The sequence below is a fragment of the Rattus rattus genome, chromosome 6 (genome assembly GCF_011064425.1).
Source record: "Rattus rattus isolate New Zealand chromosome 6, Rrattus_CSIRO_v1, whole genome shotgun sequence".
Lineage (NCBI taxonomy): Eukaryota > Metazoa > Chordata > Mammalia > Rodentia > Muridae > Rattus > Rattus rattus.
In genome coordinates, this window is record NC_046159.1 from 151,242,392 (window position 1) to 151,258,952 (window position 16,561).

The window sequence follows — 16,561 nt, forward strand, 5'->3', positions numbered from 1 at the left end:
ATGAAGGCTTGGACGGTGAAGCCTCCATAAACATCCTGTCGTACTGGAGTAACAATGGACAGAGATAAGGAATCTCTCTTTAATGATATCTGAAGATCACAGGAAATGTTGTGCTTGCTGGCTCGGCTCTCCTTTCTTTACTCTCAGGCGCTGTGGGGACCTCACCGAGAAGTTGCCTTCAGCCTTATTTTGCTTTTGCCTCTTCACCATCACCCCTGCCCCTCACATACCGGTTCTTACACGTGTGATCTCGTTTCTCCTTTAACTTCCCACAGACATTTTTTTAATTTTGTAATTATATTTATGTACAGAAAACGTAAGTGTACATTTAACCCGGTTTAGTGGCCAGTCTTTAGCCTTTGTCTTTTCCAGCTTGGCAATGCAAGCCACAGACTTAGGACCCAGGACGCTGCCTCCCCAGTGGCGGCGGATCTCGTCATATCTGTCATTATAATTGGTCCTAACAGCTTCCACCAGCTTAGCCAGAGCGCCTTTGTCTTCCAAGTTCACCTGTGTGAAGGCAACAGTGGTGCACGTCTTCCTGTGGACCAGGTTCCCCAGCCTGGCCTTTCCCTTGATGATGCAGAAGGGCACCCCCCATCTTTCAACAAAGGGCAGGCAGGAAAACCACCAGCTCAATGGCGTCTACACCATGGGCAGTCACCACCAGCTGAGCCTTCTTGTTCTTCACCAAGGTGGTGACTGTGTTGACCCCTGCTCGGAGGACAGGTGGTCTCTTAGTTGGACGTCCCCTTTGCCAGCGGCTTTCTTCTCAGCGCGGGTTAGCAGCCTCTGCTTCTTCTCCTGCTTTGTCTCTGGCCTGTACTTGTGGGCGAGCTTAAGCAGCTGAGTCGCTGTTTGCCTGTCCAGGGCCTGGGTGAACTGGTTGATGGCAGGAGGTACCTTGAGCCGCTTATAGAGGATGGCTCTTGGCCACTGCAGCCTGACGTAGTGGAGGCCGTTTGATGAAGTGTGTTAGATCTCTTTAGGGCTGAATGTCCTGCACAATGCTGAAGTTCTTAGGTCTTTTCTCAAACAAAGGATGAACCACCTTTCTGGCCTCCTGTTTCTTGATGATGGCAGGGGCCAGGGCCACCTTTTCCCTCTTGGCCTTCTTTCCTTTGGGCACCTTAGAGGAGCTTTCCACAGATTTTTTTAATGGCTCCTGTGGCTAAGAAAGAAGGCAGCAGCTGGGTCACTGGGCCAGCAGGAGTGGATCACTTTCACCTGGACTTAAAATAGCCGCGTCTCACCTGAGCTGTACCGTGGCCACTCCCTTCTGCCCTTTCTCGGTGGATTTGAGTTACCTGCCCTTCCAGTGGCTCTCTGGTTCTCAGCTGACACTTCAAGAACCCATGTCACTTGAACTAACCTGCTATTTTTAAGTCCGGTTGGTAACGGAGAGGAAGGCAGACTGGGATTGGGGGTATGAATTGATTTCGAAGCCACCGTGTCTTTTCTTTAGCCTTTCTCAACACCTCATAGCATTCTATTCTATCTCACAGGCAAGCGATAAAGGCACGACACTGATACAGTGGCTAAGTCTGTATTAGCTTTATGGCTCTTCTCCGGCCCCCGGGCCAGACAAACTATTTCCAGAGGCTCTGGAAACTATTCTTTTGAAGACATTAAAGACTGAAAAAAGAATCTGAGAAAACTTGAAACGGTTTTCTTGTCTGCGGCTGATGTCACTGATCTTTTCCTGCATGGCAGTCACATCTCGAGTGGCAACCACATAACACGTGACAGCGTGTTATTCTGACTCTCCATCTCCCAGCCTCCTCTGTGAGCCGTTTCCACTCAGCCAGTCTCTTCCGGAGAGTGGATGCAGCTGTGGCATTAATGACAGACTTCCAACTTCAAACCTGGGAGTCTGCCTTTCACATGCAGTGAGAAGTGTGTGTGTGTGTGTGTGTGTGTGTGTGTGTGTACTCACGAAGGCCAGAGAACAACTTTTGCTGCCATTCCTTAGGAGTCCTTTTGAGACAGGGGATCCCACTGGCCTGGAACTGACTAAGTAGCCTAGTTTGTGAATGTCCAGTGAATTCACAAACCCAAGTGTGCTGTCTTGGGCGCCAGTGCCAAGATCACAATTCTGTCATTATGCCTGGCTTCTGTTCTTTGGTTCTGAGGTTCAAACTCGGGTCCTCAGGACTGCACAGCAGGAACCTTTGCCAGCTAAGTTATCTCCCCAACTCCATTTTCACGAATCCCACTCTCTTGCCTTGCTTCAGTGTTTTTTGTCAGTAAGCCCAACTCCACGAATGGCCTCCTTCCAGTTTTACTGCTTTAAACAGTCGCTCTAAGGTGCATGCCCACTCGTCCCTCCCTGTCATGTTCACTTGGATCCCCGATTTAGAACGTTCGTCTCTTCATCCATGAATTCTTCAAAGCCAGAACATCTCTACACAAAACTCCTCCCCCTGACCCTGACTTTCAGTATGAACTCCCAGTTTTCCACATCCGTGGCACTTTTAGACTGTTCCCCCAGCAAAGCGTTAAGTTACAATTAGCAGGAGTCACTTCCGGTTCCCCCAGTAGGTGATATCCTTTGCAGAGAAGGAAGTTAGGACAGCGTTACACCATTACCATGAGCTCACTCCTGTGAGGCCGCACTAGCACTTTTCATTCATTTTGATTTTATTGGATGGGTTTCCAGGAAGATCCAACTTAACCAGTGCATGGCCAGGAATGAAGATGAAATCCTCTGCCAGGTCCTTAGGTTTTAGCACTGCAGTGCCCAGTGTGGATATGAGGTATCTTGGTGTTTAGTCTCAGGATTCCTTCTCAGGAGCAGACACCAGGATCCATTTGACGTTGTCTGTCTGAGAGCTGGAGTCACCTTCAATGCTGCTCTTTCCCTCCCTGTAACAATGTCCTCTTCATCGTCAGACTCTCCAGCTGAACAGTCTTCATTTCTCTTTATGTCCATTGAGAGCATACTACCAATCTCTGTCTGTCTGTCTGTCTGTCTCTGGGACTCTTACCCTCTCGCACTGGCTGTCCAGTTAGAATAAGCTTTCCTGAGTACAATGCTCTCGAACCACATCTCCTTATTCCCGCACACTCTGACAGACTTGTAAGCATCCCTAGACCTTAACACGCCCTGCTCTTCACGGTTTGACACCCTCTCCCATCTCACTGTCCTTCCTTCCTGAACTCAGTCACACCAATTTCCTGCTACCACAGTGTACTCTCCTTGCCTGGAACACCCCTGCTCTTTGCCCAGTTCACCTTCAGATTGTACCCGTTCGTCCTTCCTCATGAAAGCACTCTCTGGCCTTCCTGACCGAGTCGTACTTTCTCGTGATATCCAACCATAGCTTATCATATTCCAGTATTCCGTCCCACCACGGCTAAGCTGTATCGTTAGTTTGAGTGAGCGCCGGTGATCTCTGGGCCTTCTACTGAACCGAAAGATCTTTGAGATAGGGAGAATCCCAGTACGTACTAAAGCCTACTAAACAAATACCTAAAATTATCTTTTTAACTATATGAATGGTTAAGCAATTGCCACTGGTGGCGACTGGCTATTTCCGCTTGATGAACCATTTCGTGACAATGTGCGGGCAAACATCTTCCATTTGCTCCCATTTCCAACGGTACTTAGGTGCTCCACAGCCATCTCAAAAGCTGATGGGAAAAGCTCCAATTGTCTGGCGCTCACAGCCACTCCTAACACCTACCTAGCATGCATTGGTAAGCTGTCAGTACCATGCTTGCTTATAGAAAGACACCTAGAAACTGAAATAGCAACTCCAGCAGAGGGCTACGAACTCGGGCTTGAGAGACTGCCCAGACACTTTAGCACAGTCCCAAGCTTTGAAGGCAGTCAGTTACGTTAATGTCTTGTCTGTGTGCCTGCCTGTCTGCCAACCAACCTCTCTGTGTGAGGATCAAAGTAAGGGCCTCCTGCGAGGTTAAGCACGGGCGTTCTACCACTGAAAGTTTAACTTGAAACAAGGGAAAACACAATGAAAAGATGGCGGGACTGAGAACAGAGGGAGGAGAGCTTGGGCCTCATCTCCATTTCTTTCTGAATTACTCAGAGGGCTGTGTGTAAGGCAGAGTCACCTTTAAGAGCACCGCACAACAGGAGCCCTGAGGATAATGTGGTCAACAAACTGTATTTTCAATACGGTAACGGGGGGAAAAACGGATGCATATCACAGATTTTTCATGTACCGTTTGAAAGGGTCAAAATTCTTGTGAGTATGTGCAAGAGACAATTAAAACATAGATTAAAATATGAGGAATAATTACTTTTCTTCAGTAGACGTCTCAAGGGCACAATGACTAGCTGAAGTAAATCTTAGAATGCCACTTATTTGCAAAATGCTGTCAAGTAGTCAGGTAATAATTCATAGAACTCATAAAGACTTAAAAGATGGCTGACTTAATGGAGTTTTTTTTCCCTGTTACTTATTAAGACCACCTTAATAATTCATGTACGACAATACCTTTAACGAGCAACAAAATCTCACATATCTCGTTTAAGCCTGGCAGCTCGGCTCTCGGTTAATATAGTCTCCTGCCTCTGAGCCAGCAATTGTGAAGCAGCCGTGGGCTGTTAGAGGCAGAAACCGCTCCATTTATGATAATCCCAAGAAAAGTTATGTCCTAGACGAACGCTGGAGTTTCACGCTTGTCTGCTGGGAGGATTATTCAGTATTTATTTGTCTGGAGACCACGGGACGATAAGAAGCTGAAACTGTAACTTGTCCCTTACTCTGTGCTGGTCACTGTGCTGTTGATGGCAGCAGCCAATCAGGTTTCCTCCAGGGGAACAGTGTCAATCATGATCTTTAGAGCTTTCCTATGCTCGCACCCACTTTAGACGGTGAAGGGATCCGAACACATTCCCCTGGGAAAGGTGCCTGATCCTCACAGCGGAGAGTGAAGCACACGCAAGTCAGACTCGGTTTCCCCACCACCATCCCCTGGGCACTGCTCTCCGGCCAAGCCATTTCCTGTTGGTGCAGTGGGTGGAACACTTACACGTGTTTCTCACAGAGGGCATTCTCCAGGCGACAAATTCCAGATTAATATTCAAAATAAAGGTGAAAAAAGTAGAGGCTAATGTTAGGAAACAGTTCCTCGATATATCCACCTATAAGAAACCACTAACTGCTATATTGACAGTGTTTTAAATGGCACAAAAATAGATCCCATTCAAATCTATTTTTGTGTCCAATGGTCCTGTTTTGTGTCCAATGCCTGGTTCTTGGCATCTCTAAATCAAGTCGCACAAGCTGTTACAATACGGCCAGTGTTTTCTTGTGTAAGCCATTATTCAAAAAAAAATTATTAACATTAAAAGTCAGGAAAATCCTGGGTTTAGAGAAAAAACAGAACTACACCATAAATACCTGGTGTAGGCAGGGAGGGGCAGGGTGATTCTGGTCCATTTGTTGAAAGTATCTGACACCAGGATCCGCTGCAGGTGATAGCGACTGCACTCGACGTTGGTAGGCAGGCAGTCCCTCACCAGGGGGTGCCATGACAGCCCGAGATCCACGGAGTACTCCAGTTCAATGGCTGAAACAGGAGGTAGTGTTCTCAGTATAAGCATACGTCTTCAGACCGGGGAGCCACAGAAACTTACTGTGTATACCTAGGCTTTAATGTAATGAGACAGTTTGACTTTTCCTCTACGTTTCTGTTTCTGACATTCAACTATTTATCAGTTTTGTTTTCCCCTCTGTATATTATTGCTATCCATCCGTGAGTGTGTGTCCATCTGTCCATCCATCCATCCATCCATCCATCCATCCATCCATCCATCCATGTGTCCGTCTGTCCATCCATCCATCCATCCATCCATCCATCCATCTATCCATCCATCCATCTATGCATCCATCCAGCATGCATCCAGAAAGCCATGCATCCATCCATCTATGCATGCATGCATCCATCCATCTATGCATCCATCCAGCATGCATCTATCCATCTATCCATCCATCCATCCATGTGTCCATCCGTCCATCCCTCCATGTGTCCGTCTGTCCATCCATCCATCCATCCATGAGTCCATCCCTCCGTCCATCCATCCATCTACTTATCTGGAAATGGGGTCTCTCACATAGTTCTGACTGTCTTGGAACTCACTATGTAGACCAGGCTGACCTTGAACTCACAGAGATCTGAGTGCTGGGATTAAAGACACGCACCGCAATGCCTGTCCAGTTTTGCTAATTTTATAAGTGACATTGAACTACCATTCCTTTTTAGGAGACATGATCAAGTGAGATAAAGTTACTTTTCCAGAATCACTTATTATAATGAGAATCTCTTAGAACAATTACAACGAAGTCATCCGGCCTCAGATACAAGTGTTAGCAATCATTTCTCACACCCTGAGCTTTAGTCCCATTCCCTCACCACTCATCTCACCCCTCCTCCCACTGAAGCCCCCCTTTTCAACAAGACGCCTCTTAATGTCATGCCATTTTTGCCCATAATGAACTTAATGATTTCTTTTTTAAAGTTTGGAGCAATATTTTCAAAAATTTAAGACAGACTTTTGGGTGAGTGTTTTTGTGTACGTCTGTGTGTTTGGATGGGTGTCCATTGAGGGTATCTGGTCGGAGGTACAGGCGGTTGTGAACCACCCAGTGTGGGTGTTGGGAACCAAACCCTACTCTGTAAGGACGGCTCTTAGCCACTAAGACAGCTCTCGCCACAGTCTTTTCAGGTTTGACCATTCTACAAAACTGGCCAACCATGCCAATCTTATTCTCCTTATAAAAGACACTTCTTAGAAACCATGTAATCTCTCTCTCTCTCTCTCTCTCTCTCTCTCTCTCTCTCTCTCTCTCTCTCACACACACACACACACACTTCACCCTACTATATAAAGGAGTACACTGAAGAATCAGAGAAGTGTGGAGAGATGGCTAGAAGTCATGGAGTCTGGGTAAAAGCAATTAGACTGTGTGTGGGTCTGCAGAAAGCTAGGTTTTTCTTGTCTCTTTCACCTTTAAACATTAAGCCTCTCCCCATCTCTGCTGCTCTTTCTTATTTTTAAATTTCTTCTTCTCTCATATATTACTTTCCGGCCACGGCTTCTCCTCTCCTCTACCCGCCCCCCCTCCGCCCCCAGATCCACTCTTCCTCTATTGCTTTCTCTGGCTACTGAATGCTTTGTAAATGCCCTCGTTCCAACCTCTCTCTTTAGTGTTTCTCAAAGTCATGGCTTTCAGTCTTAGCTGCACACTGAAACCCCCTGAGAACCTTGAGAAACTCTCGGTGCTTGGGTTTCATGACCAGAGTCTCCTCTCCAAATCCTCTGGACGCTGGCTATGGGGCCAGCAGCTCTGAAAGCATCCCTTGGTGAGGCTGTGTGGCCGGTTGTAACCCAGAACTGTAAGAGGAAATAAACCTCTTTCTCCTCTAACTTGATGTTTGTTCCGGCATTTCATTACAGTCACAGAAATAAAACCAGGACGATACGCCTCTGTACTTGTGATCTCCTATCAACAGCCACTGTGTTGCAATGAAGTGTACATTGCCAAGCACACGTCCCTGTACCTGCCCTTTAAGGTCCTTTGAAGTTTGTGGCTACCTCTACTTAGTGCTTTCTTCTTTCACTGTACTTCTCCCAGGAGACCACGCCTGCCTGTGGCGGAAGCACGCACAGCTGGCTCATGAGGAGAGAATCTAGCTCTGGTGTTGCTGGGTCAACCCTGGGAGAGCGTCCTTTGTTATTTTTGTCGACTCCTTAAGCTACTGAAGGATTAGGGCACTGGGGTACCAAGTACATTTCTTTAAGGCCAATGCGCTTCATTCTCCTGCAACCTTCCTGAGCCAGGGGAGCCTTCCGTACTTAAGATACTGGTTCAGTTTGGAATGGCGTCTCCGATCTATCTACCCTCTAAAGTCCACTCCAGCCATAAAGGTCCGGTGGAGACTTAGCTCGGTGTCAAATGTTCTCTAACTTTTTTGCGGGGGATAGCAGGCCGAACTCAGGTTGGCAAGCTTGCCCTGTAAGAACTTTACTAAGCCATCTTCCTAAGACCCATGACACAGGTTCTGAACAGTCCCACTGCAGAAGCAGACATGGACACACAGGCTCTGTCCTTCTGTCTGGATGTGGAACACTTACCATAGCAGGAGTCTGTGACTGAGCAGGACGCAGCGAAATCTATCTGTAGGAAGGAGTCCTCATTCACGGCAATGTCCGTGGTGACCACGTAACGGGTGCTGGCCTTTTCAATGAAGACCAGGGCATCGCCCGTGGAGCCACACACGGGCATCTTGGTGCCTCCTGGGTGAAGCAGCCACTTTCTGCTGTCCAGAGTCGAGAAATCATCTTCTAAGACTGTATTACCAGAGATATTTCCTCCAATAAGAATCTGAAATGCATTTTTAGAACAGCCCAGATTTGGGTTTTAACATACAGAAGAGAGCAGTTGTTTTTGTTTGCTTGTTTTGATCTGTCAGCCATCTTGGATCTGGTACTGTACAACTCGCAGAACGTCAGGGGGTTTTCTGAATGCTCTTGTTTCTGGGTCTGCTTGCCTGTCTGGCAAGGAGCTACAGGAAACAAATCAAAGGACTGACAAAAACCATCCGCAGCCATTCGTGGGCCAAACTGTGCCACGGGGAAGCAATGCCCCCAAGCTGGGAGAGCAAAATTTGGCTTGCCCACGACTGCTTTCCATGTAAAACTTCTATTTAAGGACAATCACGCCCTGCGGCATTCCAGTTGGGATTCTTTGCATGGACTCTACTATTTGTGAACAGGTTCTCTGAGTCCTGTTTGATATACTCTATTATGTCTGAAGACCCTTTGGAGCGGTCCAGAAAGATGCCGGGGGAGACGTATTTATTTATTTTGCATCAAAGGCTGGAAAAGAGGATTTGAGAACAACTGCATGCCGCCTCAATGCTAATTTGCATGCTTCCCTTTCTGGAGAATTATAACCTTGTATCACGCTTGATAAAGTCCCTCTGGCCATATGGCAGCATCGTCTCTGAACGCGACCTAGGCCTTCTGTTGTGCCGTTTATTTTTATAGGCTTAGGCAATTGAGGGAACAGAGAATGAAAGGAAGTTAAACACCATATCTAATCTAGCCTCGTACCCTTGGGCAAGTCATTCGACTGTCTGTCTGGGCTTCTACCCGCACGGGAGTTGGGCTACCATGCTTTCTAAAGTCACAGAAGTTAAAGTCGATAACTCTGAAGAGACTGACCTGGTCGATCACCCAGGGGCTATAGAAGTGCCCATTTTCGGACGGCTGCCACCAGCGGAGGCGAGTAGAACCAGAGCGGGCTTTCAGGGGCATTTCCAGGGCGATGTACCTGCCCACATTGCTGGAGTTGCTGAAGAGGAACTCTTGAAGAAGGCTCCAGGAGAGGCCACCATTGAGGGAGTACTGGAGAAGCACGGGCTGACTCCTGGGGTCCGGAACACCTTTACCACATCCCAGCCTCATGAAGAACTGCACAAACCTGACACCACAAGACCTTACTGTAGCCTTTTACTTCAAAGAGAAATCCGCACCATTAACAAAAGGCCAGCCACCAGGCAGTATGGTTGATAAACATGACGATTTAATGAGTGTCCAAAACCATCACTTCAAAGCTTGATTTTTCTGTTCTAATGTGAATGAGAGTTAATTAAATGTGAACTGAGGGGAAAAAATGGCAATTCTGGCTCCCATTTCTATCTGGAATCTCTCCTCTAAGGAGGAAAGCCAGAGCCATCGCTTCCCTTGGCTACTTCCTGAGTCGTTGGGAGAGATCCAAGGGCTGCTCAAGTCTTCGAGTGCATTGTTTGTGTAGTGAAGAGAACTGAACCCCAGTCCTCAGAGTTTGGAACTAGAAGAATACGGATCTATACCACACAGGTGCCACACTACAGGAAAAACCATCCAGTTCCATCTTGCTAGTAGCTTTATAGATCGTGCATCGCCTGGTTTGGGAGACACGAAATTTACACACAGGAGTCGTAGCTCCTCTTTTCAAAAGACCAGGCCACTTTTAGAAGAGGTGTGTTAAGCCCGGACCTCTTTTCTGTCCCTCGTGCCAGGGGAAGGGTAAGCGTGAGTGTGGGTTGTTGCTGGTGGTCGGACTCTGACTGTTGCTGGGTCTGGGGCTGGATGATGCTGGCCTCTGAGAACTGTGGCAGCCAGCCAGTGGCAGCTTTCCTAGGTGTCGGGGAGGTGGGCAGAGTGGCAGCAAGCAGCTGGGGTGCCAATGAAAACTGGCTCGCATGTTATCTCTGGCAAGCAAGCTGCTGGTGCCCGGTCTGGCCGCTATTCTAACTGGTAAGGCAGAATAAATTTCATGTCAAATCTAACACACGTACTTAATAATGTAACAGGACCGATGATAAATGTTATCAGTGTCATACACAAAGCCAGCCATTCTCCCAACCTTCATCTGTTTATATCAGGGCCCTGAAAACACAGATCTTACTCTGAACATTTAAGGTCAATATATGCAAATCCCGCACAGCATGTGACTGGGTGAGCTATACAACGCAGCCTTTAACATTTGATTAACGAAAATGTGCACCGTTAGTGCCTGGTGACGTTCACACAAATGAGAACAGTATCTGGGAAAGACTAGGTGTACTACCTATTTGTATTGAAAAGATGCTCATATTAACTTAGTGATAATATAAACGCCAGATTACCACTTAGAAAAATAAATCTGAATCCCTTATTTGGAAAAACATGATTTCTAAACTAGAGAACATGGACGGTATTGAAGAATCTCGTATAAGGAATGCAAATCAAACTGCGTACATTAGAATGGGATAGGATAAAATTTTGCTTTCAGTAACTATAAAATTATTTTAGGTAGACTTGTATTTTCCGTGAACTGTATTATTTATAATCAGAAGTTGGATTCAGGAAAAAGAGGGGATGTTCGGATGTATTTTAAAGCACTGTGACATGTTTTAAAACCATAAACATGATTTCCTTGTTCATTTAAAAATAGGTCAGCGCTGCATTTTCCACACGTTAAACTGTACATTATGTTTTGCTGTTAAGGCTCTGGCTCATCAAGCGACCAGGGGATATGCGTTGTGACAGGGCATGACTCTCTGAGCCAGCTTAAAATGTGATTTTTTTTTCTGAGTGACTATGCTCAATTTAGAAAATGACTTCTTGTGTGCTACGGAAGCACTGGCTAGTTGCTTGCGGACACCACGGACCGTATTTCAAATATTCTCAACTAAATTTGCTGATGAGGAGTCACGAGGAACTTGAGGATGCATTGCATTTCTACTGAGCTCCTGACTAAGAGTTCGAGCACCAATGACTATAATCAGTAGAAGGGGAACAAGACAGACACAATATTATTTTTTCGAAGTTAGAGTGAATAAATATTTCTTGAGATTATAAAATAACAGATTTTGTTTGTTTAGGTGTTTCACAGGAGATGTCGGTATTGAACAAACATAGGTCTTGAATTAGAAATTACATGACATGTGTCTTGTTGGGGACTTTGAATGGAGAGACGCCTAACATCGGCACGGAAGGTGTCACCCTTGAGAGTTCCTGGCTTCTGCTTTAGGGCCACAACCGTGTGCCACAATTACCTAGCATGCGACAGATCCAGGTCCCGTGTTACCAGCATGCGCAAGCCATCCTCATTGAAGAAGAGGTTGTTCCCACTGGAAAGGATCCCACATTTTCGAGAAGGTTTCCCACTGCTCATTAATAAGAATCGATCGGATTCCAGTTGACCTGAGAGAGTGGAAAACGTGGTTTACCCGTGACCATGAGTAGAGTTGTATTCCATTTTCAAAGAAATATGACAGAGTGTTTCATGTACTTTTAAAATGTGAAGCCATAAACCTTAAGTGTGCATTTTGGGATAAAAGGACTCTTTATCACATGAACGTCTTCAGTGTTTTTAGGCTTGACTGATAAAAAGGTACACATGTCAGAGAGGGGCTTTTCCTAAGTATCTGTGGTTCAGCCAGGCAAGCGCACATCAAAGAAAAATGCTGGTTAGTCAGGAAGAGAATGAGGCCAGAAGACAGGGAGCTGGGGCACAGCGTCTCTACCGTGTGCTTCCCAATGGGAGGCAGCCTTAGCGGAGGAATAACACAGTATCTTTTGAAAATGGATGCTTTTGTTTTTGTTTTTGTTTTTTTCTTATCACAGACATTTAAATATAATTTAATAGTTGCTGTTAAATGCCTTTCAAAGCCAGTTTCCAAATCTACTCAGATGTGAATTTAGTTTTCTTTAATGAGGGAAAATGCACAAAACATGTTTACTGTATTAACAACTTAAAAGCGAATAATCCAAAATGGTATCGGTGTATTTCTGATGTAAAACCTTTACCACTAACTATTTCAAGGTTTCCATCCCCTCAAGGAGAAGAAGCCTGTATCAATAAAGCAGTAGCTTCCCTTTCTTCTGCATCCCTGGCAACCAAGCAGTCTGTTTATTTTTAATCTCCAAGGACAGGTTTATTTGGGATGCTGCACACAAACAGAATATGCAGTAGATTTTTTTTGGGGGTTGGTCTGGTTTCTTTTACGTATTATATTATTTCCAAGGTTCATATACATTGTAGCATGTATCAATAGTTCAAATGTTTTATGGCTGTGTAATGTTTCCCTGTATGCTTGTACCTAAATGTAGTGTTAAGATGTATTATAAAATTATAAATAATAAAAATGATTATACATATTTTACAATTATTAAAATAAAATAATTAAAATAATAAAATAATTAAAAGATAAAAATGAAATAATTTAAAAATGATAAAAATTATTAAATGATTAGAAAATTAATTAAACAATAAAATTATTAAAATTAAAACAATTAAGGTTTTAATTATTTTAACAATTCAAAATAATTGAAAGAAAATGGAGGAAAACAAACTCTTTTGATCTGATTCGCTAACACACATGGCTGCCATATTGGCCCACCATATGAAAATGTTTAATCCAACCTTTGGTAAAAGCACATCTACAATTCAGATGCACCCAATGTAACTAGTATATAATGTACATTATTCTCTGTCACAACACTCCCGTCATATGTATTGATGTAAAATAAAGGTGTGGAAAAGGAGAGGCTGCCTGAACGGTTGGTGGAACCAAGATTTCTGAAAAACTGTTTCTTATAATCCAAGATTACCCCTTAGGCATATTCTCGTGCCACTTGTCAGCAATTACATGTGGTATCAAAAGTCATGGAAATAAAGCAGTTGTAATAGCATGCACAAGACCTGAACAAGCCCAGCTAGACCAAGTTCCAGCAGGAAGGCAGTTAGTTGGGCATGAAGTTTCTGCCTAGCCAAGGAGCTGCTGGCTATACAGCTTTTTCGAGAGGGAGAGACAGGGTTGTCTAAGAGTATAGTCCTGATAAGACCGTTCTCCGTGCAAGGCCCCATAGCCACGAATATTTGGGCAGTTCAAACTTAAAGGGGAAATAAAAAGGACACGGCGACGGGTGGGATCAGTAGATCTAGGAGGAGTCAGAGGGGAGAGGGCGAATGATCAAAATACACTGTGCAAAATTCTCAACTAGCTAATAAATGTGAAATGTGAAATATAATCAACTAATTTACTAAAGGAATTTGTTTGATTTTTCTCAGAGGTTCTTAGGTGTATAACTTATCCATCAATAGCATCAATAGTAGTATCAAGACATTAATGATCTTAAAAAAAGACATTAATGATCTAACCTGTCTATCGAAAATTAAATAAATCTTACAAAAAAGTGGTGAAGGTAACCTTTAATTCCTCAATTAAAGTCTTATTCATTCTCCCTCACTAACCGCCGTGTCAAAAGTGTAACCTATAAAATTCAGAGAGAAAGGGACTTTGGTGTGTTGGCCATTGTAAAGACAACTATTAGAATATATGTGAGTGGTTAATTCTCCATCACAGGTTGTGCTTAAGGTAAATTCTTCCAAGAAGCACGTAGAGAAGACTACCTTCAAAATCGTCTTTGAGAAAATCAGGATTTTTGGTGCTTATTTTGCAGGTTGGACCGGAGTAGCCGGGGTCACATATACACTTGGTTCCATTGACGCAGCTCCCATGCCCACAGCACATCTCTTCGCACTGGGGACCAATGTAGACATTATCAATGGCCCACGTGACCGGCTGAGAGCCGGCGGGATAGAATCCCTGGTACCAACGGAAACGCACAGATCTGGAAGACAAAGCAGGGTGTCAAAGTTACCCATGAGGACATCACATCTTTAGAGCTAGCACCCTCGGTCCATGAGCAGAGGGGGATTGCTTCTTATACATCAAATTAGAAGACAGAGGAAAATGAGACTTGCCATTTGTGGGAAATTCTAATTTTATTTTTTTGGGCAGTAGAATTTTACCAGTTACTGAAAAACTGCACCTGATCTTCCTGTGGTCCCAACACTGGCTCTCTTGATAAAATGATAAAAGCTAGTTGACTGGCACCGCTCTGCATAACTAAACGTTTTAAAAAAAAATGGGGTAAAACTCATGAAACACTGAATCAAACATTATCACACCCTTTCACGGTTTTTAACACAGTAACTGCTCAATAAATTTAAGAGAAAAAAAAAGTTAGAAAATCAGATTTATTTTTTGGGTTGCTTCTTCTTATGTCTTGTTTCACATTTTTACTTTTTAATAAAAAATAAGCAAATGTGTCAGGGTTGGTGACTCATGCCTGCGATCTCAGAACCTGACATAGAGATAGAAAGACTCCCATTGGTTTGAGGCCAGCCTCTGCAGAGAGTTCTGGGCCAGCCTAAACCCTGTTTTGTTTTTATTTTTTAAATATAAACCTAACCAACCACTGGTCTCCTCCTAGCATATCCCCTAAATCACCATCATCACCAAAATTAGCAACTGAATTATCTTGTCATGTTACTGGTGACAAACACGTTACGGGAAATAATCATTTAACCAGAAGTCCAGAAATAACTTTTTTTTAAAAAACATGCATAAAAGTCAGCTCAGAGAAGATAGAAGAGAGGGGCTAGGCATTAGATAAGTCATGGACACTTATTTTTGCGTCCCATGAATTTACCTATCTTCTTGTGACCGCGTAAGCTAAAATCTGACGTTTTTAATTTGAGAAACGGAAACTGAAGTTAAGCACTAGGGTTGGGGATGGCTGCAGAGACAGAAGCTGGGTAAGCCTCCACAGGGTAGCAGGGACTAAGGCAGACAGAGCCAAGTTCTCCTGTACTGTCTCATTGTTTACAGCAAGACCCCAGGTAGACTGGGCTGACCCCAAATGCCAACTGATAATTAAAGCAGGCTCTCCTCCACTTGTCAGAGTTTAGCCTCGGCAAAGACACGTCTTACCTTTTGAACTTTCAGACTGCTGAGCTGAGGGAAATGGCTGGAGTTTTCCTTTGAAGAAAAGCCTACATGGATTTTGTTTGAACTTATTTATTCCAATGTTCTGAATACAAATGAACCACCTAGGTTGGGCATTTATTAGTGCTTGCCTGCCCTGGCACAGAAACTGCAAATCCTGTGACAAATGGGCCAGGAGCCCGGGTTTGCTGTCGTCCCCTTTGGCTGAGATCTTGGTTTGAAAAATTCTCACTGCCATCCACCTTGTGAATGTCAGTGCCCGCTCTCAAGTCAGCACTGCTCAAACGATCTGCTTCTTAAAAACATACGCTTAGAATTTCAAGCACGCCACACTGCCTTCAGTCAGTGGGTTGGTTGACTTGTTATGAAACTGCATAAAATGAAACACTTAGGCCATTCCAAGACAAAAAGATGCTCGGCGGAAAGGTGATGTGTATAAAATTTTATATTTTGAATGCAAAGGGTATGTAGAGGCTGTCAGTTTGACAGTGGGGGCATGGGAGGGGCTGGAGAGAGGAGAAGGAAGGGGCAAGTGATACAATTATATTTTAATTAAAATGTAAAAAATGTAAAGGCTTGGCATTGAAACATTGTATATTTGCTTATACATGTGCCATGTTTGTATCCAGTGTTCATTAAATCACAGAAAGAAGTACTTTAAAGGTAACACATTCACATACACTCAGTCTCTCTCTCTCTCTCTCTCTCTCTCTCTCTCTCTCTCTCTCTCTCTCTCTCTCTCTCTGCTAGCATCTGTGCTATTATTATGTCCCATGTTGATTGCAAACCCGGGGATGGCTCACTGAGTTGAGAAATTTTCACTTTTGCCTTCCAGCAATTCATGCCTGTGTGGGTTTTAAACACAGGACTAATTCTTTTTTTTTTTTTTTTGAGACAAAGATGTGTACAAAACCTTCCCTCCACAGAAATGGCTGAAAACAGTTTGGGTTGATACAGTTCTGAGTGTGGGCATGACTCCTTTCCGTAGAAATAAAATACAATCAACATGCCATTCTCAATTCTGTACGTTAGGACTATTTTTTCAAAAAATGGACTTCCTCTAGCAGGGGAGATAGAGACATCTGTATTTCCCTTGCTTACATTCCCAAAATATGCTGCCATGCTTACATATGGGTGTGCCACAGAGGAGGCCACCCAGTGAGGTGTGGCCCTGCAGCTTGGTCCTGTTGGTGTGGGCAGCCTTTCCCTCACAGGCCTCTTGACTTAGTTCATGCGCTTCAGGTAAGATTGCTTGCATGTGGGA

At 44.4% G+C, this 16,561-nt stretch overlaps 1 protein-coding gene across 1 annotated transcript in view; it reads right to left on the reverse strand.

Moving 5' to 3' along the window:
- Reln (reelin) overlaps positions 1-16,561 on the reverse strand; it is a 425,071-nt gene that overhangs the window by 51,513 nt on the left and 356,997 nt on the right. The window contains 5 exon segments of the mRNA XM_032907091.1: positions 5,370-5,538; positions 8,105-8,354; positions 9,197-9,455; positions 11,557-11,704; positions 13,917-14,137. Of these exon segments, the coding sequence (XP_032762982.1) occupies positions 5,370-5,538; positions 8,105-8,354; positions 9,197-9,455; positions 11,557-11,704; positions 13,917-14,137 (1,047 nt within the window).